The following is an 18,819-nucleotide window of genomic DNA, read 5'->3' as shown; positions in this document are numbered from 1 at the left end:
TCGCGAATAATGGTGTGTGTAGTTCCCACACTGACATCAAACTGTGCACTTAACGTCTCCTTATCCATGAAATTCTTTATTTGGCCAATCAATTCTGCTCTTCTGACTTCCTTACTCCTCTTATACCTCTCATTATCGCACACAGACTCCCTGCCTTTCTTGAATCTTATATATCACTCAAAAACTGACACTCGAATCAAACAAGTTCGTTCAAACGCAGTTTCAAGCAGCCCATACGTTTCTGTGGCATTTTTCCCCAAGTTTAAAACAGAATTTTCCTGCATATCATTCTTCTAAAATGTTCTTAAGTCCAGATTGATTTTTTTTAAATTTACCAGCTGTGACAAACGGGTTTTAGTATGGTGCATTCCAATTCTTACTGTAGCTGTTCATTCAACCTCATAAAAATTGGTCAGTCATCTTATAAATATACTGAATTTTCAAAAGTATACAGCAATATTAAATGCAAGTACGTATGCATATAAAACCCATTGTATGGCTTCTTTATTCGTTACATTGAACATTAATACATTGTATTAGATGCCCTTACCGGCAATGTGCAGGTGTAAAGTAATGATGACTGACTTATTTAAATAAGAAACGGATATTAATTTTAGTGTTTTTTTTTATTTCTTAATCAAATTATTTTATCAAACACTAATACTTAACAACAGGCTAGTCCGAATCAAGTATTAATATCTATGAGAGATTAGTCGTTCTGTTTGATTTTTTAAAACTCCGGCCATATAAAATTATATACTTGATATAATTCGAGTAATTGTGTACAAAATAACTTGAAACATTTACACTTGTTCAGAGTGAGTAATTGGCTGCGGTGATGCTCAATTAATGACTGTATAATTCTCAACGTATTATCAATATTTAAAAAAAGACACACTGTTATAGAAAGTCACTCAAGCGTTCAAAATTAAGGCTATTATGAATTCCTATTTAGAATCATTTATTAAGCCTTTTACAACTATCTCATATATATATATATATATATATATATGCGACGCTCGCTGTTTGTTTATAAATAAGCGGTTAGAACACTGTAAAAGTGGTGGACACATGTTTGTTTAAATAGATATTTGGCGAAATAATTCACGGGTTCCGCTCCCGTGGGTCGATCGGTAGAACGGCTGACTCGATGCTTCTAGGTTCAATCCTCGGCTTGGGAGAGGTGCTAGTCTGGTCAAATTTATTCCCAACTCGCATTTATTCCCAACTCGCATTTAGGTAAAAATGAACTTTCGTATAAATAATTGAATTCGTTCAAAACGTATCGCAAAACACAAACAAATAAATAATATCTACGTACATCTCAATATATGGAATAGTCGCGCGAGGTAGTCTAGTGGTAGAGATTTACGCTTCTTACCATGAGGTCTCGATTTCGAATCTCGCTAGATTCAGCTACGCAGATGAGTCGTAGACGACGAAACGCTTGTCAGTGGGTAATTATATTTTATCGACCATATCATATTATATAAGTATATAGATATGTATGTATACCGCAGTAAAATTTTAGTGTTTAAGATGAAGAGCAAATATAGATCTTGTGTTTTCTTTCGACAGCCTCATAAATTTCGCTTCCATTATTTTGTCCTTAAGTCCTCATATTCCATAACAAATATTTTCTATTTTCTAGGCAATAATCTATTCCATCTAACACTCATAGTTGGCAAGTTTTGGGCCTTTCACTAGTATTTTCTTTTTAGCTCCGTAAATAAAGGGATGTATGTCTTGTCTGAGGCGATTCCCATAACAATGTTAAAGAATGGATACTAATTAATGTGTAAACTTCATTTTACTGTCTCAAAATATAACGTGATTTTAGATATATATTTAAAGAAATCAAAGAAAATTACTCCTTAAATGGTTACTCCCCTTTTATTGTTCAAGGAGATTCAGGATATAAAGAGCAACCAAGCACTTTAAATGTTTCTTTAACAGGATTATTTAACTTACGAAACTTCGGAGAGTGCGATTTGGCGCTAGATAAAAAGACATGCAGAAAAATATATTTGCATTCCCGATGATGACGATATAAGCTAGAATCAACTCTTCCCGCAATATTCTCTTGCTTAAGTGCAATATTCTCTTGCTTAAGTCTTGATTAAGTCTTTGAATTCTTTCTCTGTAGATAGGATTGGACAGGTTTGTTTATCAAATTTATAAAATAGTTTGCGTCTTCTATAAAAGCAGTTAATATAGACAAAACAAAGGGAAATAAGTCTTCATTTACAAATATAATATCACTCTGTTTTTTTTTTAAAAAAAAGCAAAAAGTAGATCAATGATAAATAACTCTGTCGTGATTGATCAACAGTTACCTCTCTTTTAGAGATGGCGTTAATTTTCAGATGATTTTGTCCGGTTTAATCGTTATTACCTGGTTAAACTAGCCGTAAATAAATGAACATAACGGCATAAATAAAATGGGAATTGATTCAAACACGCCTTTTACGTATTAGATCAATATCTGCGTAGATGTCAGATACCTGCAGATTGCAACTGTCCATGTTTTTTTTACATTTAATGCTGCCATGTGTCTCAGAGAGTGGAGGATTTCGTTTGTTGTTAAAAACACACTTTTTTCAAGCACTATGGTTATTAATGAAGGAAAGTTTATGAAATGCAGCAATTCTAATGTATTTTTAAGTATTGAAATTCATAATTTTTTCGAGTTTGATGGCAATCAGTATCATTACTCTTTAAACTTACTAAAATTAACAATAACTATTTTTCTACATCATTTACATCATAATTCAGATCATAATACGTTAAAGAGATTTATCAAACAAATTCAATCGAATAACATTTGTAATGTGTCGTAAACCTTTGCGTGATCCCTAAAGCAAAATGTTTCGTTTGAAAAGTTAATGAAAACTGAATCATATTGAAAGGAAACAATAAATGTCCAACATTAGTTATTCACCTTAGCCTTTGACGATTCCGTTCGTTTACCACATGGTCTTGCTGCGGCTCTTGAGGTATCCGCAGATCTTGGGGTGAGAGGACACACGTTTGTAGAGAGCAATCAGTTTGGGGTAGTTGCTGAACATGGATTGGTTCTCCATATAGGGGTTCTCCATACAACAATAGCACATCATGTCACACCACATCATCTACAAAAAGAAAAAAATTACTGCCATTAAATATTAGCACAGGACCATGTGGAAAGTCCATGGTTAATTACTTACCGTGTTTCGTTTTATTTTTTAATATTGGGATTATAAGGACTACTTTTCTTCTCTTCGGCCGATGTAGTATCCGACTCTTTTTTCATGTGCTTTTGTCGAATTCGGGATTCCTGTTTATGTCAATCAGGGAAATCTGTAGGTAATTTCGAGTTAGTGTACTGGGATACCTTGATCTTGTTCCGTAAGCCATGATTAGTTAGAAGTCTCGTTAATCGCAAGTGTATTCTTTGTATCGCCCGCACCCTTTCAGGAGATTGTCACTTCGAACTACTTATTACGGACAAACCTAGTATGGATTTTAGGAGCATTAAACTTGCTATTTTTCTAGAGCATGCCAGTAGGTATGACTAATATTTACTCTCTCTCCCCCTTCTCTCTCTCCTCTCTCTCTCCCTCTCTTTCTCTTTCTCTTTCTCTCTATCTCTCTCTCTCTCTCTCTCTCTATATATATATATATATATATATATATATATATATATATATATATAAAATAAGATAAAATTACAATTAAATTTACCAAAATGATCCAAGATGGTAAAACTAAAATATATTATAAATATTAAAGAATTAATATTTATAAAATAATCTCAACAGCTTTTATCGAGCTCTTATATATATATATATATATATATATATATATATATATATATATATATATATATATATATATATATATATATATATATATATATATATATATATATAGTCTAAAGAAGCTTGGAATAAAAAATGCAAAAATAAAAATAAAGAATGCAGTTTAAATTCCCGGAAGGAAAAAAAATATTAACTTTAACCTATCGCAGACTAAGCACCTACATTATCCGATTTCTAAAAAGTTTTTAAGGAGAAAAGAGAATTCATTTATATATGGATGAAAAAAAAAAGCCTTAACTAAAATTGTTAAACAGAAATAGACTAGCACTTGCATAAGCCGATTTCACAAAAGTCTTCCATTTTAAAATAGAATTTAACTACATAAGGATGAAAAAGAAAAAATCTTAACTAAAATTTTGTAAATAGAAAACGGGGATCACCAGCTGCTTATCATGTAGCTGTTTCGTATATATATATATATATATATATATATATATATATATATATATATATATATATATATTATCAGTTTGCTGCCAAATATTCACCCGCTAACTCAAATATACCACCCGAGAGATATTTAAAATTCTGACCGTCCTTTTCAGTACAATTGTTTGAATAACCCTTGCACTTGGTTCATCGGGTATATTTGCCAAGAAGTTTTTGAAATGTTTTTCCTGAGTTCAGTATGTCCTATAATAAGTAGAATGAAAGAGATCTTCCCAAGATTCCAGTTTCTCTTCATGACATACATAAGACCTTGGTATTTCGTTATCTTTTCACTGTTAGCAACAATGGGGACATCTTTAATAATACGATATTGTCCAAATTCGATCTGTTTACAACATTTTTGCTAAATAGAATAACGAGAATAGAATGTAGATCTCTGGTATACTTTAGTCAGTTGTGTAACTCTTGTTTGCCTTATTTTGTCCTTTAGTCCTCACATGCCCTGAGTGACGTTTTTGGAAAAGAGAAACGAGTTGCTGTTTTCTAAGTCATAATCTAGTCCATCTGAATGTTTGACATTTGACAGTTGGCGACTTTTTTTTTTATTTTGAAGTAGTATTTCTTGAACTACTTTACATCAAGTGGCTTCATGCCTTGTTTGAAGCAATTTGAATTATAAAATAGAATTAATAAAAATTATGGCATTTTAAAGACAAAAGTGATAGTCTCAAGAAACATTAAAAAGATGTGTCTTACCTGATCACCCATGAAGAATTGATTTCCACTGTTGCGCATGCCCAGAGTCCTTTCCATGAAGGGCATAATACGGTTGAAGGTGTTCATGTATCTCCACTGCATGTAGTTCTGCAGAAGTAATTATTGATGACGTATTAAAATGTGATTCAAAATATACAAATAACAAAGCATTTCATTTGCCTCACTAGTTCAGTTAAAATGTTCACAATCGTTCAGATAAATTTTTAGACTATTTTTCTAGCAGTTCTAAACTAGTTGTACGGTCGTACAATACGCTAAAATGATATTTTAATTTCTGCACATTGCGTGTATATTATTATAGAATCACTTCTCTATTGATTATTATAGGAATAATTTGCCCGGTGGACTAATTCGCAAAAAAAAGAAGAAAAATGCAAAAAATAATAATAATGATAATGTCGTTCATCAAATTCCGTCTGGATTATTTTACAATATCACATCAGCTAATGTTTAGGCTTGACGATCTTTAAAATATTTTTTCTCTGATAGATAAAAAGATAAAAGATTTACAGGGGAATATTTTATGTTACACCGGCCAAGGTTACACCGGTGTGACGTAAAATATTCCCTTATAAAAATTCTTCTTTTATCAATAAGAGAAAAAAGACTATTTATAAGATCGGACTTTTTCGATTTTCGATATTTATCGGAGGATTTACAGTTCAAAACTAATCTAAGAACACTGCCAGACATATAAATTACCATTGTGTGAATTTTGCAATAGATCGGCTCAGCCGTTTCAGAATCTATGGAAAATGAAACACACACTAACAAATGGGTTTTATTCATAAAAGTAGAGATAGACATATTTGTAATTACGTTGAGTATATATATATATATATATATATATATGTGTGTGTGTGTGTGTATACGTATATATATATATATAATATATATATATATATATATATATATATATATATATATGTCACCACTTCATTTAATCACATAAATTACTACACGAAAGTATAAATTTATGCGTAAGCTTTAAGTATTTACTTCAACAGTGCTCAATACGTAGGTAGAGCTTGGTAGTATTTTATAAAATATATATGGCAATTAAGCGCCATATACTATATATATATATGTATATATATATATATATATATATATATATAGCAAGTTATATATAGTTTCTTTAATAAATAATATTTTAGCTTATCGATCTTCGTATTTTTTTATATAATCATCTATAAATACGAGGAATACGTAGATACCATTGTTTACATGTTAAATTCCGTATTACGATTTCCGAAATTTCGTCCTAATAGGGTAGAAGCGCAAAAATTTCCTTTTCATATATTTTATGTAGCAGACTTAGTGAAGCCATACCGATGTAGCAAGCCAGCTAGTATAAATATATATATATAAATATATATATCATTATATATATGTTTATATATTTATATATATATCATTATATATATCATTATATATATTTATATATATTTATATATATCATTATATATATAATTATATATGTATATATATAATTATATATGTATATATATCATTATATATATATGTATATATATTTATATATATATCATTATATATATATATATATATATATATATATATATATATATATATATATAGTTGAAAAATTGTTGGCAAGTAGAAACATCTTAACGGAAGACATATAGAATAAACAGATAAACTGCTTTATAACATGCTTTTAGGTGCAAATAAATGAATTTGGCGACAACGCGTTTTTCCCGGCTTTATAAATATTTAAAAATAGAGAGTACTATTTACAATGCCAGCTATCTGAGCCTCGGTAGCTCAACACAAGAATGTAATTGTTACTTCCGAGGAAAAATTGACTAACAAAACTTAAGAGCTCTTTCTCTGGTGAGGAATTTTAAGTGCGAAATTAATTAGAAAGATAAAAAAAAATATTTTATTTTAATGTAAAAGAATGTTCTAACACAGTTTATCTGTTTATTCTATATTTTTCATTCTAAGATGCTTATTCTTGCCGACAAGTTATGAAAACCTCATATTTGGCGACCGGGGAGGTTTCCGGCTTAATAAATAAAAACCCGTATAAAGTTCTACGTGCAATACCAGCTAGCGCGAGCACGATATCACAACACGAGGATGGACTTCATTTTTCATTGCCTAATATGAATAATTATTATGGTGGGGCAAAATTAATGTCGTTTTTTTTTTTACATGCTTAACGTCAAAAACGACATTATTTTTGCACCAACATAATATTAATAAAAGACATTGTAAATCTATTTTTCATTTTAATACATTCTAGACCTAATGAGATGATTATTTGATACACACACAAACACACACACACACACACACACATATATATATGTATATATATATATGTATGTATGTATGTATGTACATATATATATATATATATATATATATATATATATATAATATTCTATTATTAATGTTGGCTGATATAAATAATTACAAATTCAAATGACTTCGCAAAGATTGAATATATTGTAATCTCATAATATTCTTTCTTTACTTCCTCTTTCCAATTCATCCTCGGTATTTTTCTCCTTATTTTGGAAATTATACTTGAATAGAATTTAATATTTTAAACAAACCACTGTAGAAAATATACTAATAATAATAATAATAATAATAATAATAATAATAATAATAAATAATAATAATAATAATAATAATATCATAATAATAATTTTAAAAAGTGTTACTTACATCGAAGTTAGAGTCACCTTTTCCCATGTCGGAACTCATGACACCATTGTTTCCGAACTAAAATAAAAGAAAAATGTTTTTCATGTGCATTTGTATTTTAAAGCTGTAAGATACCTAATGTCAGAATACATCAGACGAATTTAGCAACCAAACATGAACCAGTAGTACAAAATAGAATACATCTGGTTTAGGCTCGAAAGCCAAATAAAAGCCCAACGATTTTGTAAAATAAGCAACACTTATTTGTTTAAAAATAATATTTAAATGTAATACGTCCTCTTTTAAGCGAAGGACATGCGTATTTCATTTTAAACTTTAGGCAACATTTATATCAGGAAAACACAACAATCACTATTTATCAGTATATATATATATATATATATATATATATATATATATATAAATATATATATATATATAATATATACTATATAGTAATGTGATTGATAATTTAAAATTCAAATTGGAATTAAAAATTAAAAATCTGTTTCATAAGAAGGAACAACAACAAATCAATAATTTGTACGATCGTTTCGGAAACGATGTTTTTCTTGTGATAGACATTAAGATACGAACAATAATTTTGACATATAGTTTTTTTTTTAAACAAGTCTCCTCATCAGCAAAATGTTTTGGTGTTTTTTTTTATATGTAAAAGACACCATAAATAAACCTAGCATTTTTTTAGTAAGGCAGATGTATCTTTTAATTGTTCGCCTTTTGAAAACCGTAATTATCGTCAAAGCATTCATTTGGATGTTGATTGTAGCTTATAAATACACCGAATTTGAATTTTAAATTGTCAATCACATTACTAAATATTAAAGTAGCTCTAGGATATTTGCCTATCGACCTTATTATATATCTGCAAAACAATGAGCATTGTTCTTTTCTTGTATTTTAATTAAATTAGTAATTTAACTATCACATTAACATACACTCTGCTCTTTAGACTACTGTTCTTACCCCCCTTAAATTATATATATATATATATATATATATATATAGTAATGCCCATACAGTACTGTTTCGCTGTTTCACAGCTCATCAGTGCGGCTATATATATATATATATATATATATATATATATATATATATAGGAGAAAACAGTTAATAAAACCTGTTACAAAAACACTTTGAAAAAGAGTTAAAACACATTTAATCTAAAAAGGAAACACTTGATAAGTGGATAGTCCTTAATCCGCGGAGTTTCGAAGAAATACTTTCCTTCTCATGCGATGGTAGGAATTAGCAAAATGCGGGATCGGATTAAGCATACAAAAGTATTTGATGAAACAACAAGTAAGTCAAAGATCTTACTTGATAACAAAAAGTGGAGAAGAGGGTATATGGTGAAGAAAAACGTGATTACACGTGAATGGATAGTCTGGTGAAAGATAATTATATATATATATATATATATATATATATATATATATATATATATATATATCGGAGACAAGATGCAGTAGCGTGCCCAAAGATATACTAACTGAATTTAAAACAAACTTTAAAATGGAGCACAATCAGAAATATCCGCCTTACTTACGACAAAAATACTAGTTTATTTTGGTGTCTTAAACTTCTCCACCCCCTCTGTTTTTGCTAATGAGGAAATTATGTACAAGCTGAAACCTTTTGTCAATAATTTTTCATAATTATTGGCAATTTGAATAAAATGAACATCGTTTCCGAAACGATCGTACACTCCAGTTGACTTTGTTTGTTTTTCCTTTTGAAACGAATTCATGATTCACAATTATTAATCTTTATATATATATATATATATATATATTACAAATGAGAATACTTATTAAGGCCTGGGGGTCACTCGATTATAAGGGTTAATGGGTGCACAGTGGTCAAGGGGAACATGTAGTAGTGGAAATTTGGTAAATTGGATTACATAAGAGGATAACTCATCAAGAACTTGTTTACGTTGGACTTGAAGACAAGCATATTGTAGTCAGTTGGAAAGCAGGAAAACGGAACAGAGTTCCACGGTTGTACAATTCTAAGATATGTATATATAAATATATATATATATATATATATATATATATATATATATATATATATATATATATATATATATTGAACGGCACCGGTTAGTACTCAATGCCCATGAGAAATGTGTTTAATTTACAGACCGCAAGACAAAAATACTACATTCTCAAGTACCTTATGCCATAAAACCAAAATATGGGATAGATAAACTTTAATAAAAGGGAATATAAAAAATGGAAATAAAAAATATGTTTATTATTGCACACCCAATTTACATATACCACACGAGTCTGCTCGAGATCTACGCGTGACCGGAGGTTTTAAAAGACAATAGCCGCCATCTTGGACCTCTCTTTTTTTCTCTTCTTTCTCTTTTTTCTCTTTCAGATTCTCGCCCGTTTTTGAGGTAGGTCATCTCTATGTCCATCACATAACAGATATTATAATCAAAGAATTAATATTGATCATAATGTAACGTTATACACACGTAGCCTCAGTCGCAAATGAGACAAAGCAACAAGAAATAACCCCGACTCGCTTTTCGGTTTCTATAACGATATTTATGTTTTCGATCGTTACAGCCGTCACGTCACCTACGTGATGTAGAACGTTCTCCTCATCTCTCCTGATATTGCAAACGATATTTTAGTCTTTATTTTTCATATTCCTTCTCGCTCACATCGGTGCCGTCACTGCCCATGCATTTGTAACGGAGCGCGTATGAGCGCGCGGGAAAATATCAGCAGGAACTGTAAGATAGCTGGCTTGCTAGAATATTAGCAGCAGCAGCCGAAAAAATGGACATATGCAGATTAGGAAGAGTGCGCGAGCTGGTTCGACAAGTAAAAAGTAAAAAAATGACCACTGGAAGAACGGGCGGGAGAAGCAAAGTCCGCGTGGAAGAAAATGGATGTGTAAAAACGGAGGGGAGAAATGGCGCGAGGTCGGGGAAGAAAAATGTATGCCGAACGAGATGTGCGATGGCGAGAGGTTGTTAAGCTGGTGTCGAGAGGGGAGAAAGAAAAAGGTAATTAAAAATTAAAGAAAAGCCGAGTGGGATTTTAATTTAAGTTTGTTTGTTTGTTTCCTTCAACATTACATATTTACATACGCGCACCCGCGCTACGTTACAATAATCAATTTTCTGAAGATATTTTCCCTTTTTTTTTTTTTCATTTTTCTTAAACTTTTTCTTCTAGGGGATGGGACATCCAACCAGATGTCTGACATTTACCCCTATTTTAGTGAGTCCAACCAAGAGATCTTTTCAGGATTCTAGCCGTCCCTTATTTTCCCGAATGCTGTTCGTTATCATCGGTAAAGTAAAAGAGGGCTTGTTTTGACCAATTGCTGAAAAGGTTACAATAATTCTCAGTCATTCCAGCAAATCTCTCAAAACTTGTAAGTTTATTTGGCCTGAGGCATTTCCAGATATTTTACATGTTACTTAATACAACGGATTAATCCCTTAAATAATGATTTAATAATCGCATAAAAATAGAATTGAAAACATGGTACTCCTGGAGTATTTTACCCACCGATTTCACGATCTTAGCCGAGCGTTGATCGACATCCGTCGGAAAACGCCGGAACATGGCGAGCGGTACGATACTCTATCAGCCAATCAGGGCGCTTCAAACGAACGCGCAGCAGACGAATAATTTTCATTGAAATTACACACACATAGCGTTTCATTTCAGTTATTTTATTGTTCAAAGTAAAAAAAAGTTCTTCTTGCACCGTAGCTCCGAATTCTCGGCTTTCGTCGGCGTTAACGCCAAAAGCGTTCGTCAACGCTCGGCTAAGATCGTGAAATCGGTGGGTAAAATACTGCAGGAGTACCGAAAACATCGATGCGATTTAAAAAGACTCACCCTGAAGCGTCCGTTCTTCCAATGGTAGTACCTCATATAATCGTGCATGATTTCATAGAAGCAATCAGCGATGTAGTCACACCTCATCATGTCCATGTTGTTCTTGGGGTAGTAACCTGTAAAGATAAAACAAATTAAAATTATATATTAAAATAATATGTCAACCACGGGTTTCACTTAGAATAAAGTAGTGATTTTCACAATTAGAATTGTGTCATCTCGGCAACTAATAATAAGGTCCCGGATATGACCTTAAACTATATCCGATGGGGAGGCACCAGCTTGCGTGCTTTGGGGAGTGTGGAGCCAAGCCTTAATGTTCATTGCTCCCAGGTCCACTCTGACTCGAAGTGGTAGTACTTGTTAGGGTCCCAACTATGGGTTAAATAGAAAATGACTTGAAAAAAAAATATATATATATACATATTCTATTAAAAACTTTTTCTTCAAAATCACCGGATTCGGCATTAAATAACCTTAAAACGATTGATATGCGTAAAACAAAAGCAACAACAACCAACTAATAATAAAAATAAATATAAAAGCGATGTTCATTTACTTTCTTCGTAAGCATGATCACATAAAATATTGACTGATATATGTTGCCCGGGACTGAGTGATGATCCACGAATTTTAAAACTCCCATACTTTATTGTTATCACAGAATTCGTCAATCAAATTGGTTAATTGCCTGTTCGATTTGAGGACTCACCGCAACGCAAAGTTATGAAGTTTTAATAATGTCTACAAGGGTTAGCACTAAGCGTAAAGCATTGCTTTTCGTAATTAGAATTGAGTTCGCTCATCAACTAATAATAAACAAAAATACAAAATAACCTTTACTTTCGTGATGAACACGATGCCATACATATAAAACCGGTGACTTTTGTACACGCTATCGTGTTTCGAATTTAAAGATCAAACACTCATAATGTTTACCTAAGCTGAAGAGCTGTAAGACGGCGAAACTCATGTTTGCGAATGACTATATATATATATATATATATATAATCTGAGATTATTATTTTCCAGAATTTTAGTAACTAATGTTACTAGGTTACTACAAGAGTGCTCAATACCGAAATACTTTGTTTTTACATAAGCGGTAATATGTTGCTACACAGCAATAAACATGTTTCGGTCAGCTAGTTACGAGTAACTACAGGCCTCCGCACCCCTATTGGATCTCGTTTACATACAACCAAATCTTATTTTTTTCACACCATTTGACGAAACCTCCTGATATTAACCCCTTGTGACGAGGAAGACCTGCCATTGTCATTGCGAACTTTGCTTTCGTATAAGCTGTATTGCCTGAAGAAGTCTCTAGTTACTGGTAACTTGCTGACCGAAATATACTCATGACTGTGTAGAAACATATCACTGCTTATGTAAAAACAAATAAAAGCTTTGGTTGTTATAGATTTAGATCCAAAAGATTTATATGCTAATATGATCCAATATTCAGCTAAATGACTTCTTAATGTGTGTGTTCTGCGAAATATATGTAAATTCCATTTTCTTTTCAAATTTATACTTAGAATATTTGTTTGTTTACACTGTATATCAGCAGGTGTCAGATTGATCTGATTATAATATTTAATTATTGTAGTGAGTTTTTTTGTTTTTTTTAATTAAAATATAAGGTAGTTTAAGTGAGACAAAATAATTGAATCATTCCAACAGAAAGTGTATATGCCCCGGTTGGGGCTCCAGCCATCGATACAAACGAATGTGACATCACATGGTAAAAGAGAGAAAGTGAGAGACGTCGGCAGTACATTGTTTTAATATTTAGTGAGCTGAACACCGTAGATGTAGTTAATTTTTTTTGTTTGTTTTTGTTTTTGTCATATAACAAAATGCAGTACTATGTTCTGATGCTGTATTTAATCATTTCTGTTTTCGTCACTGAAAGAACAGTTTTAGACTCTGCCTATATAGAGTGTTCGTTTTGACGAACCGAATTTCTCACACTTTATGGGTTTATTTTTAATGTGCGGACCCCCTCTTCAAAGAGCATTTTGGATTGGAACAAAACTAAAAACTGTCACGACCTAGAAAAACTTTTTTTTACTGACGGAAAATGTAAAGGACTATGTGTAGCATCAGAACAGATACTACACTTTGTAATATTTATATGGAGAAATTAAAAAAAATGAACTTACAACAAATTAGGCACAAGGCTATTCAGAAATGTGTGCCCTTGATTATTCTTGTTTACAATTGTTAAAAAAAAGTATCTTACTCTTAACTATAATCAGTTCAGTTACCACAATACCACATTTACTCAAGCGTCCAACATTCTTTAGATATCCCCGAATGGAATTATTTGGGAAAGCACGTAAATAGGAGTAGTACGAATTCGGATATAAATCCTATTTGCACATCTCAATCGCGATATCTCATCTTCTAGATGAGTGGTTTTTAACGATGTGTTATGAGATACCGTGCCGTAAGTTCAAATCCACCGCTTGTCAAGGAAATTCTAATAAGTTTACAAAAGATGAAACTGTTCTGTCCATAGAGAAATAATATATATATATATATATATATATATATATATATATATATATATATATATATATATATATATATATATATATATAGTGTTTAAGCCTGTGGATTATATTCACTTAGGATACTCAAACAAGAAATATTAACATTTCCTTAATCCGCGGCTTTTGTGATCATTTCGTCTAGAAAACACTTAGCCACCCCAATAGTTTTTAATCTTTGATTTTTAATCTATCTTTTTATTTTTCATATATTTTCCCCCAGTTCATAAAATGTTGCACTATTTCTTTTCATTTATACTTAATTAATACAAGTCCCCGCAAATCCATCGCTACGCCATGATATTCATTTGCTGCCCGATGAAAAGGAGGCATTTTTTTTTAAACTTATTTAATGATTAAGATTAATTTAGAAATTTAAACGTTCCTTATTTTAGTATCCTGTCGAACAATAAATTGATGTAAAATATAATTTACAGTCTTAAGTTGTATTATTCTATGACAAGCTCTATTTTGGTTTCTATTGAGGTGTATTATTTGGTTGCGATTATTATATAAACATTAATATTTTAATTTCAGTTTACAGAATTACAGAAGCTTTTTGGCTTGTAAACTTTATTTTTACTTCTTGATTATATATGTTTACATACATATATATATATATATATATATATATATATATATATATATATATATATTTACCAGTGGTGAAAAAACCGGACTAGAGTGCTCAATGTGTAGTCAGAGCAGTATATAGGAAATTTATTACTGTGAGTCCAGAATGAGTTTACAAATTGTTTCAGCTAGAGGAAAATCCTCAAAGAGAGGAAATATCCAACTTGCATCGTCGAATTCTGACGATGCTAGTTGGATATTTCCTCTCTTTGAGGATTTTCCTCTAGCTGAAACAATTTGTAAACTCATTCTGGACTCACAGTAATAAATTTCATATATATATATATATATATATATATATATATATATATATATATATATATATATATATATATATATATATATATATATATATACGTTAGTGTGTAAATTTAATAAATACTTACCGTATTCTCTGGCCAGGTACCTGGCAATGGCCATAGTCTCAGGCATTCTGTTACCACCGTCCATCTCCAAGACTGGCACAGTCATGCAGGGCATATCTGAAAAGATAGAATTTATCTCATGAGAATCGTAATATATACATATATCTCTAGCCACCCTAATGAGTTGCAGTGACAACAATTTCTGTAAATAAATTTATTGTATATATGAGATATATTCTGAAAGTAAATCAATTACGTTAGTAAATGCATAGTGTGTTATACACTAGCGGAGCCTGTGGAAATTCCAATTGGGACTCTTTCATATGTAATATATTGATTCTGACATTCTCTAGATGTCCAGTGTAAATGGAGACGCTATGATATTATTGCATCTCTTTTGCTAAAGCTGCAAAAGTATTTATCTTAGCTATCAAGGACGCCCGGCGTAACCCAGTTGTAAAGTACGCTTAAATATGATATTTTAATTTCTGCAGATTTTGTATATATTATTATAGAGTTAATGTTCTGTCGATTTTTATATATTACAAGTTGCGATTTAAAAAATAAAACAATATATCCATATGACTTGGGTGCATGAGCTTGAATAGAAATCGAAACAAAAACTTATGAAAAATATATATGTATGAGTTGAGTGGCATCAATTATAATCCAAACCGAAACCGAAACCAAACCTTATAAAGAATTCTTGGTAATATTATTTATTACAAGAAATGAAAGTCCATAATAATTAAACGACAGTTATTAGAATATTAGTGTGGTACACAAAATAAATAAATATCACACATATTAAAATATAGATTCACATATACTCAAATATTCCGATTTTTCATCCATATAACGCTTTCGCAAGTCTTGGGAAAATCTCTTCCGTTTATCTGTAAAGAATCTAATTAGACCCTATGGTCTTCGAAACGGTTGAACCTAATTTTTACAAATTTTACACAAATGTGTTTTATGTGTCTGGAAGCGCTTTTCGATAAAATTTTGTATCGTGTTGACATGTATGAAAAATCGATAATCGAAAAGAATCCGATTAAGAAGGAACAGCCTTATTGTTACATAATAAGGTCCCGCAGGATAGTCTTTTAGATATAGGCAAGATTTCTACTGGTTCTCAAAAATGCGAGCATCGATGGACGATCGAACTGATGTGCAATGTTTTTCTTTTTAATGTTTCGATAGTACAATGAATGTTAAAGATGAATATTTTACACAATAACAGATTTATAATTTACAACGAGGTAAATATTTTGTTGTCGCAATAAAATATTTACGATGTAAAAAAAAATTAGGAATTTATTTCAGAATATATATGTTTAGAATTAACAATAAGCAATAAAATTAACCTGCTTCCATAAAGTGTTTTACTAACTAAAAACAGTTATGATATATTCACGTAAACAGTCGTGAAAATTCGTTAATCATTCAGTTTACCGAGAATTGTATACGACATCGGTCGTAATTTTTACGTCCACGAGAGCGTTAATGACGCATTTTAGAAGATGTAGAAATTAAAAGGTACGGTTGCAAAGTCCGAGACGCGTAGCATCGAAAATAAAGTTATATAAAATATAACCTGTTGTCATGTTGTTTCCTTAGATTGGCGATATATTCGTACAGGACGTCAAGCAGATGCCAACCACTAAAAGAGACGGAAACGATAAAGAACGTTATATCGTCATTTGACTACGAAAATATGCCTAATGTGAAACGAATGCGCACACGCACCTGGAGTGAATAGTACACACTGTAGATGATACTGCCGCTTACAATTACATGTTTACAAGAAAACATTTGGTTTATATATATATATATATATATATATATATATATATATATATATATACATACATATATATATATATATATATATATATATATATATATATATATATATATATGTATAATTATTTACTATAAGAATTATTAAATACCTACAGATACTTGTGTTTCATCATTTCGGGGATCAGCGATGCACGGTATCACGATTAACACCGGTCGATAGAGTCGAATTCGCCAACAGAAGTCATGCCTGGCTTTATAAGCGAGGAGCTAATCAATTCCGCCACCGATAACCGCGAGAAATACTGTTGAAATTGAAACATTTATTTCTTAAATGCTTTTAATGTCTGTCAGAGTGATCTAATCATTATATGGTGATCTGCCCATATAAGCTAAATTGACCGACTTTATTTCAACTGACAGTGCTCAACGATAAGAAAGGAGTCTCTTAAAGCGACGATCTTTATATATATATATACATATATATATATATATATATATATATATATATATATAGTCACTTTAATACGATATGTATACACACTCGGATATGCTACATATTCATTGTTTATACTCACAGTATGAAACAGATTGTCATTTGGTACTATTAATTTATACACCCGCTATGACTAAGTCATACAACAAGCAAACCAAGCAAGCAAATTGCATTGGATTATAGAACGTGATATGATATAGAATAATTTGTGATGCATGGCCTAAGTTCTTAGTGGTTAGATGACCGTAGTTCTTGTTGAAAAGTAGGTATATTTCATAGAAGAATTTGCAGCGTTTTATTTGATTGGCGTTAGCTTCTAGACTTTCTGTTGTGTGGCGCGGGTTACCAGGTGGCAGACTCTTGGATCGTATGCAACTGACTTGGGTTTCGAATCCCGAAGTCCGGATATATTCAACTTATAAGTCTTTAATGGCGAAACTTGAGACGTGGATTTTAGCTTTGTGACTATCATGGATTGTGCGAGCTGTGAGGTTGTTTTATTGTTGAAATTATTTTATATCATCTAGCATTCCAATATATATATATACATATATATATGTGTGTGTGTGTGTGTGTGTGTGTGTGTGTGTGTGTGTGTGTGTGTGTGTTTGTGTGTGTGTGTCTGATCCAAGTATGTTTTACTTACCGTTCCTGTATTTGTCCCATTCGTTGAATTCGAACCTCTTGTCCATGTATTTGACGCCGGCAGCGGCCATCATCATACGAAGAATCTCGGCACGGCCGCGGCCATTGAAATAGTACAAAGTGTAGTTGGGCATGTTGATAGGTTGAATCGGTTCCTGACGAAGGCAAAGCAACTCGAAATGCAACTTGAAGCTGTGTATCTCGTCTGCGTACCAAATGCAGAATACACCAGCTTTTATAGGTGAAAATAAGTCACATGAATTGGTAATTTATCAGACTTTTGTGTTGTCGGCCGAGGTTCAAGGACGAGCGATTCTTTTGTCTTCGAGAAAGGTAATCGCTTTGTGCTGAACGCCTTGCAGCAGTAAATCGCCAGTAAAACAATGGCCGAACAATTAATTATTGGAATCCTATCAACATGTGTAAAATGTTTCTTTTTACTTTGCACTGTAACCGAAAACAAATGATGTTTTATTTGAAGAATTAAAAGAGTTAGTTGCCAAAATGACTAAGATGACATTCGGACTTAAATTGAATAAAAATGCAATTCATACATGCATTTAATTGAGATTGCTGCATTTTTTGTCTTTTCTTTATATATATATATATATATATATATATATATATATATATATATATATAGAGAGAGAGAGAGAGAGAGAGCGCGAGAGATAGAGAGAGAGAGAGAGAGAGAGAGAGGGGAGATAGAGA

The 18,819-nt window shown here is 31.4% G+C and overlaps 1 protein-coding gene across 1 annotated transcript; it reads right to left on the bottom strand.

Annotated features, from left to right (window-relative positions):
* Positions 1 to 2,947: 2,947 nt before the first annotated feature.
* LOC145265735 (S-crystallin SL20-1-like) lies at positions 2,948 to 18,299 on the bottom strand. The gene is made up of 6 exons (XM_080121790.1): positions 18,110 to 18,299; positions 15,186 to 15,281; positions 11,609 to 11,724; positions 7,728 to 7,784; positions 5,007 to 5,114; positions 2,948 to 3,131 (listed from the first exon to the last, which is right to left on the bottom strand). The coding sequence occupies exons 1-6, from the start codon at positions 18,240 to 18,242 to the stop codon at positions 2,967 to 2,969; spliced, it is 675 nt and encodes a 224-aa protein (XP_079977916.1). The 5' UTR covers positions 18,243 to 18,299; the 3' UTR covers positions 2,948 to 2,966.
* Between the last annotated feature and the right edge of the window lie 520 nt (positions 18,300 to 18,819).

This window comes from Euprymna scolopes, chromosome 40, assembly GCF_053919585.1.
Source record: "Euprymna scolopes isolate OS-2025 chromosome 40, ASM5391958v1, whole genome shotgun sequence".
In the NCBI taxonomy this organism is placed as follows: Eukaryota; Metazoa; Mollusca; class Cephalopoda; order Sepiida; family Sepiolidae; genus Euprymna; species Euprymna scolopes.
Note: the sequence above shows the minus strand (reverse complement) of the source record. Positions and strands in the feature narration are given on the sequence as shown.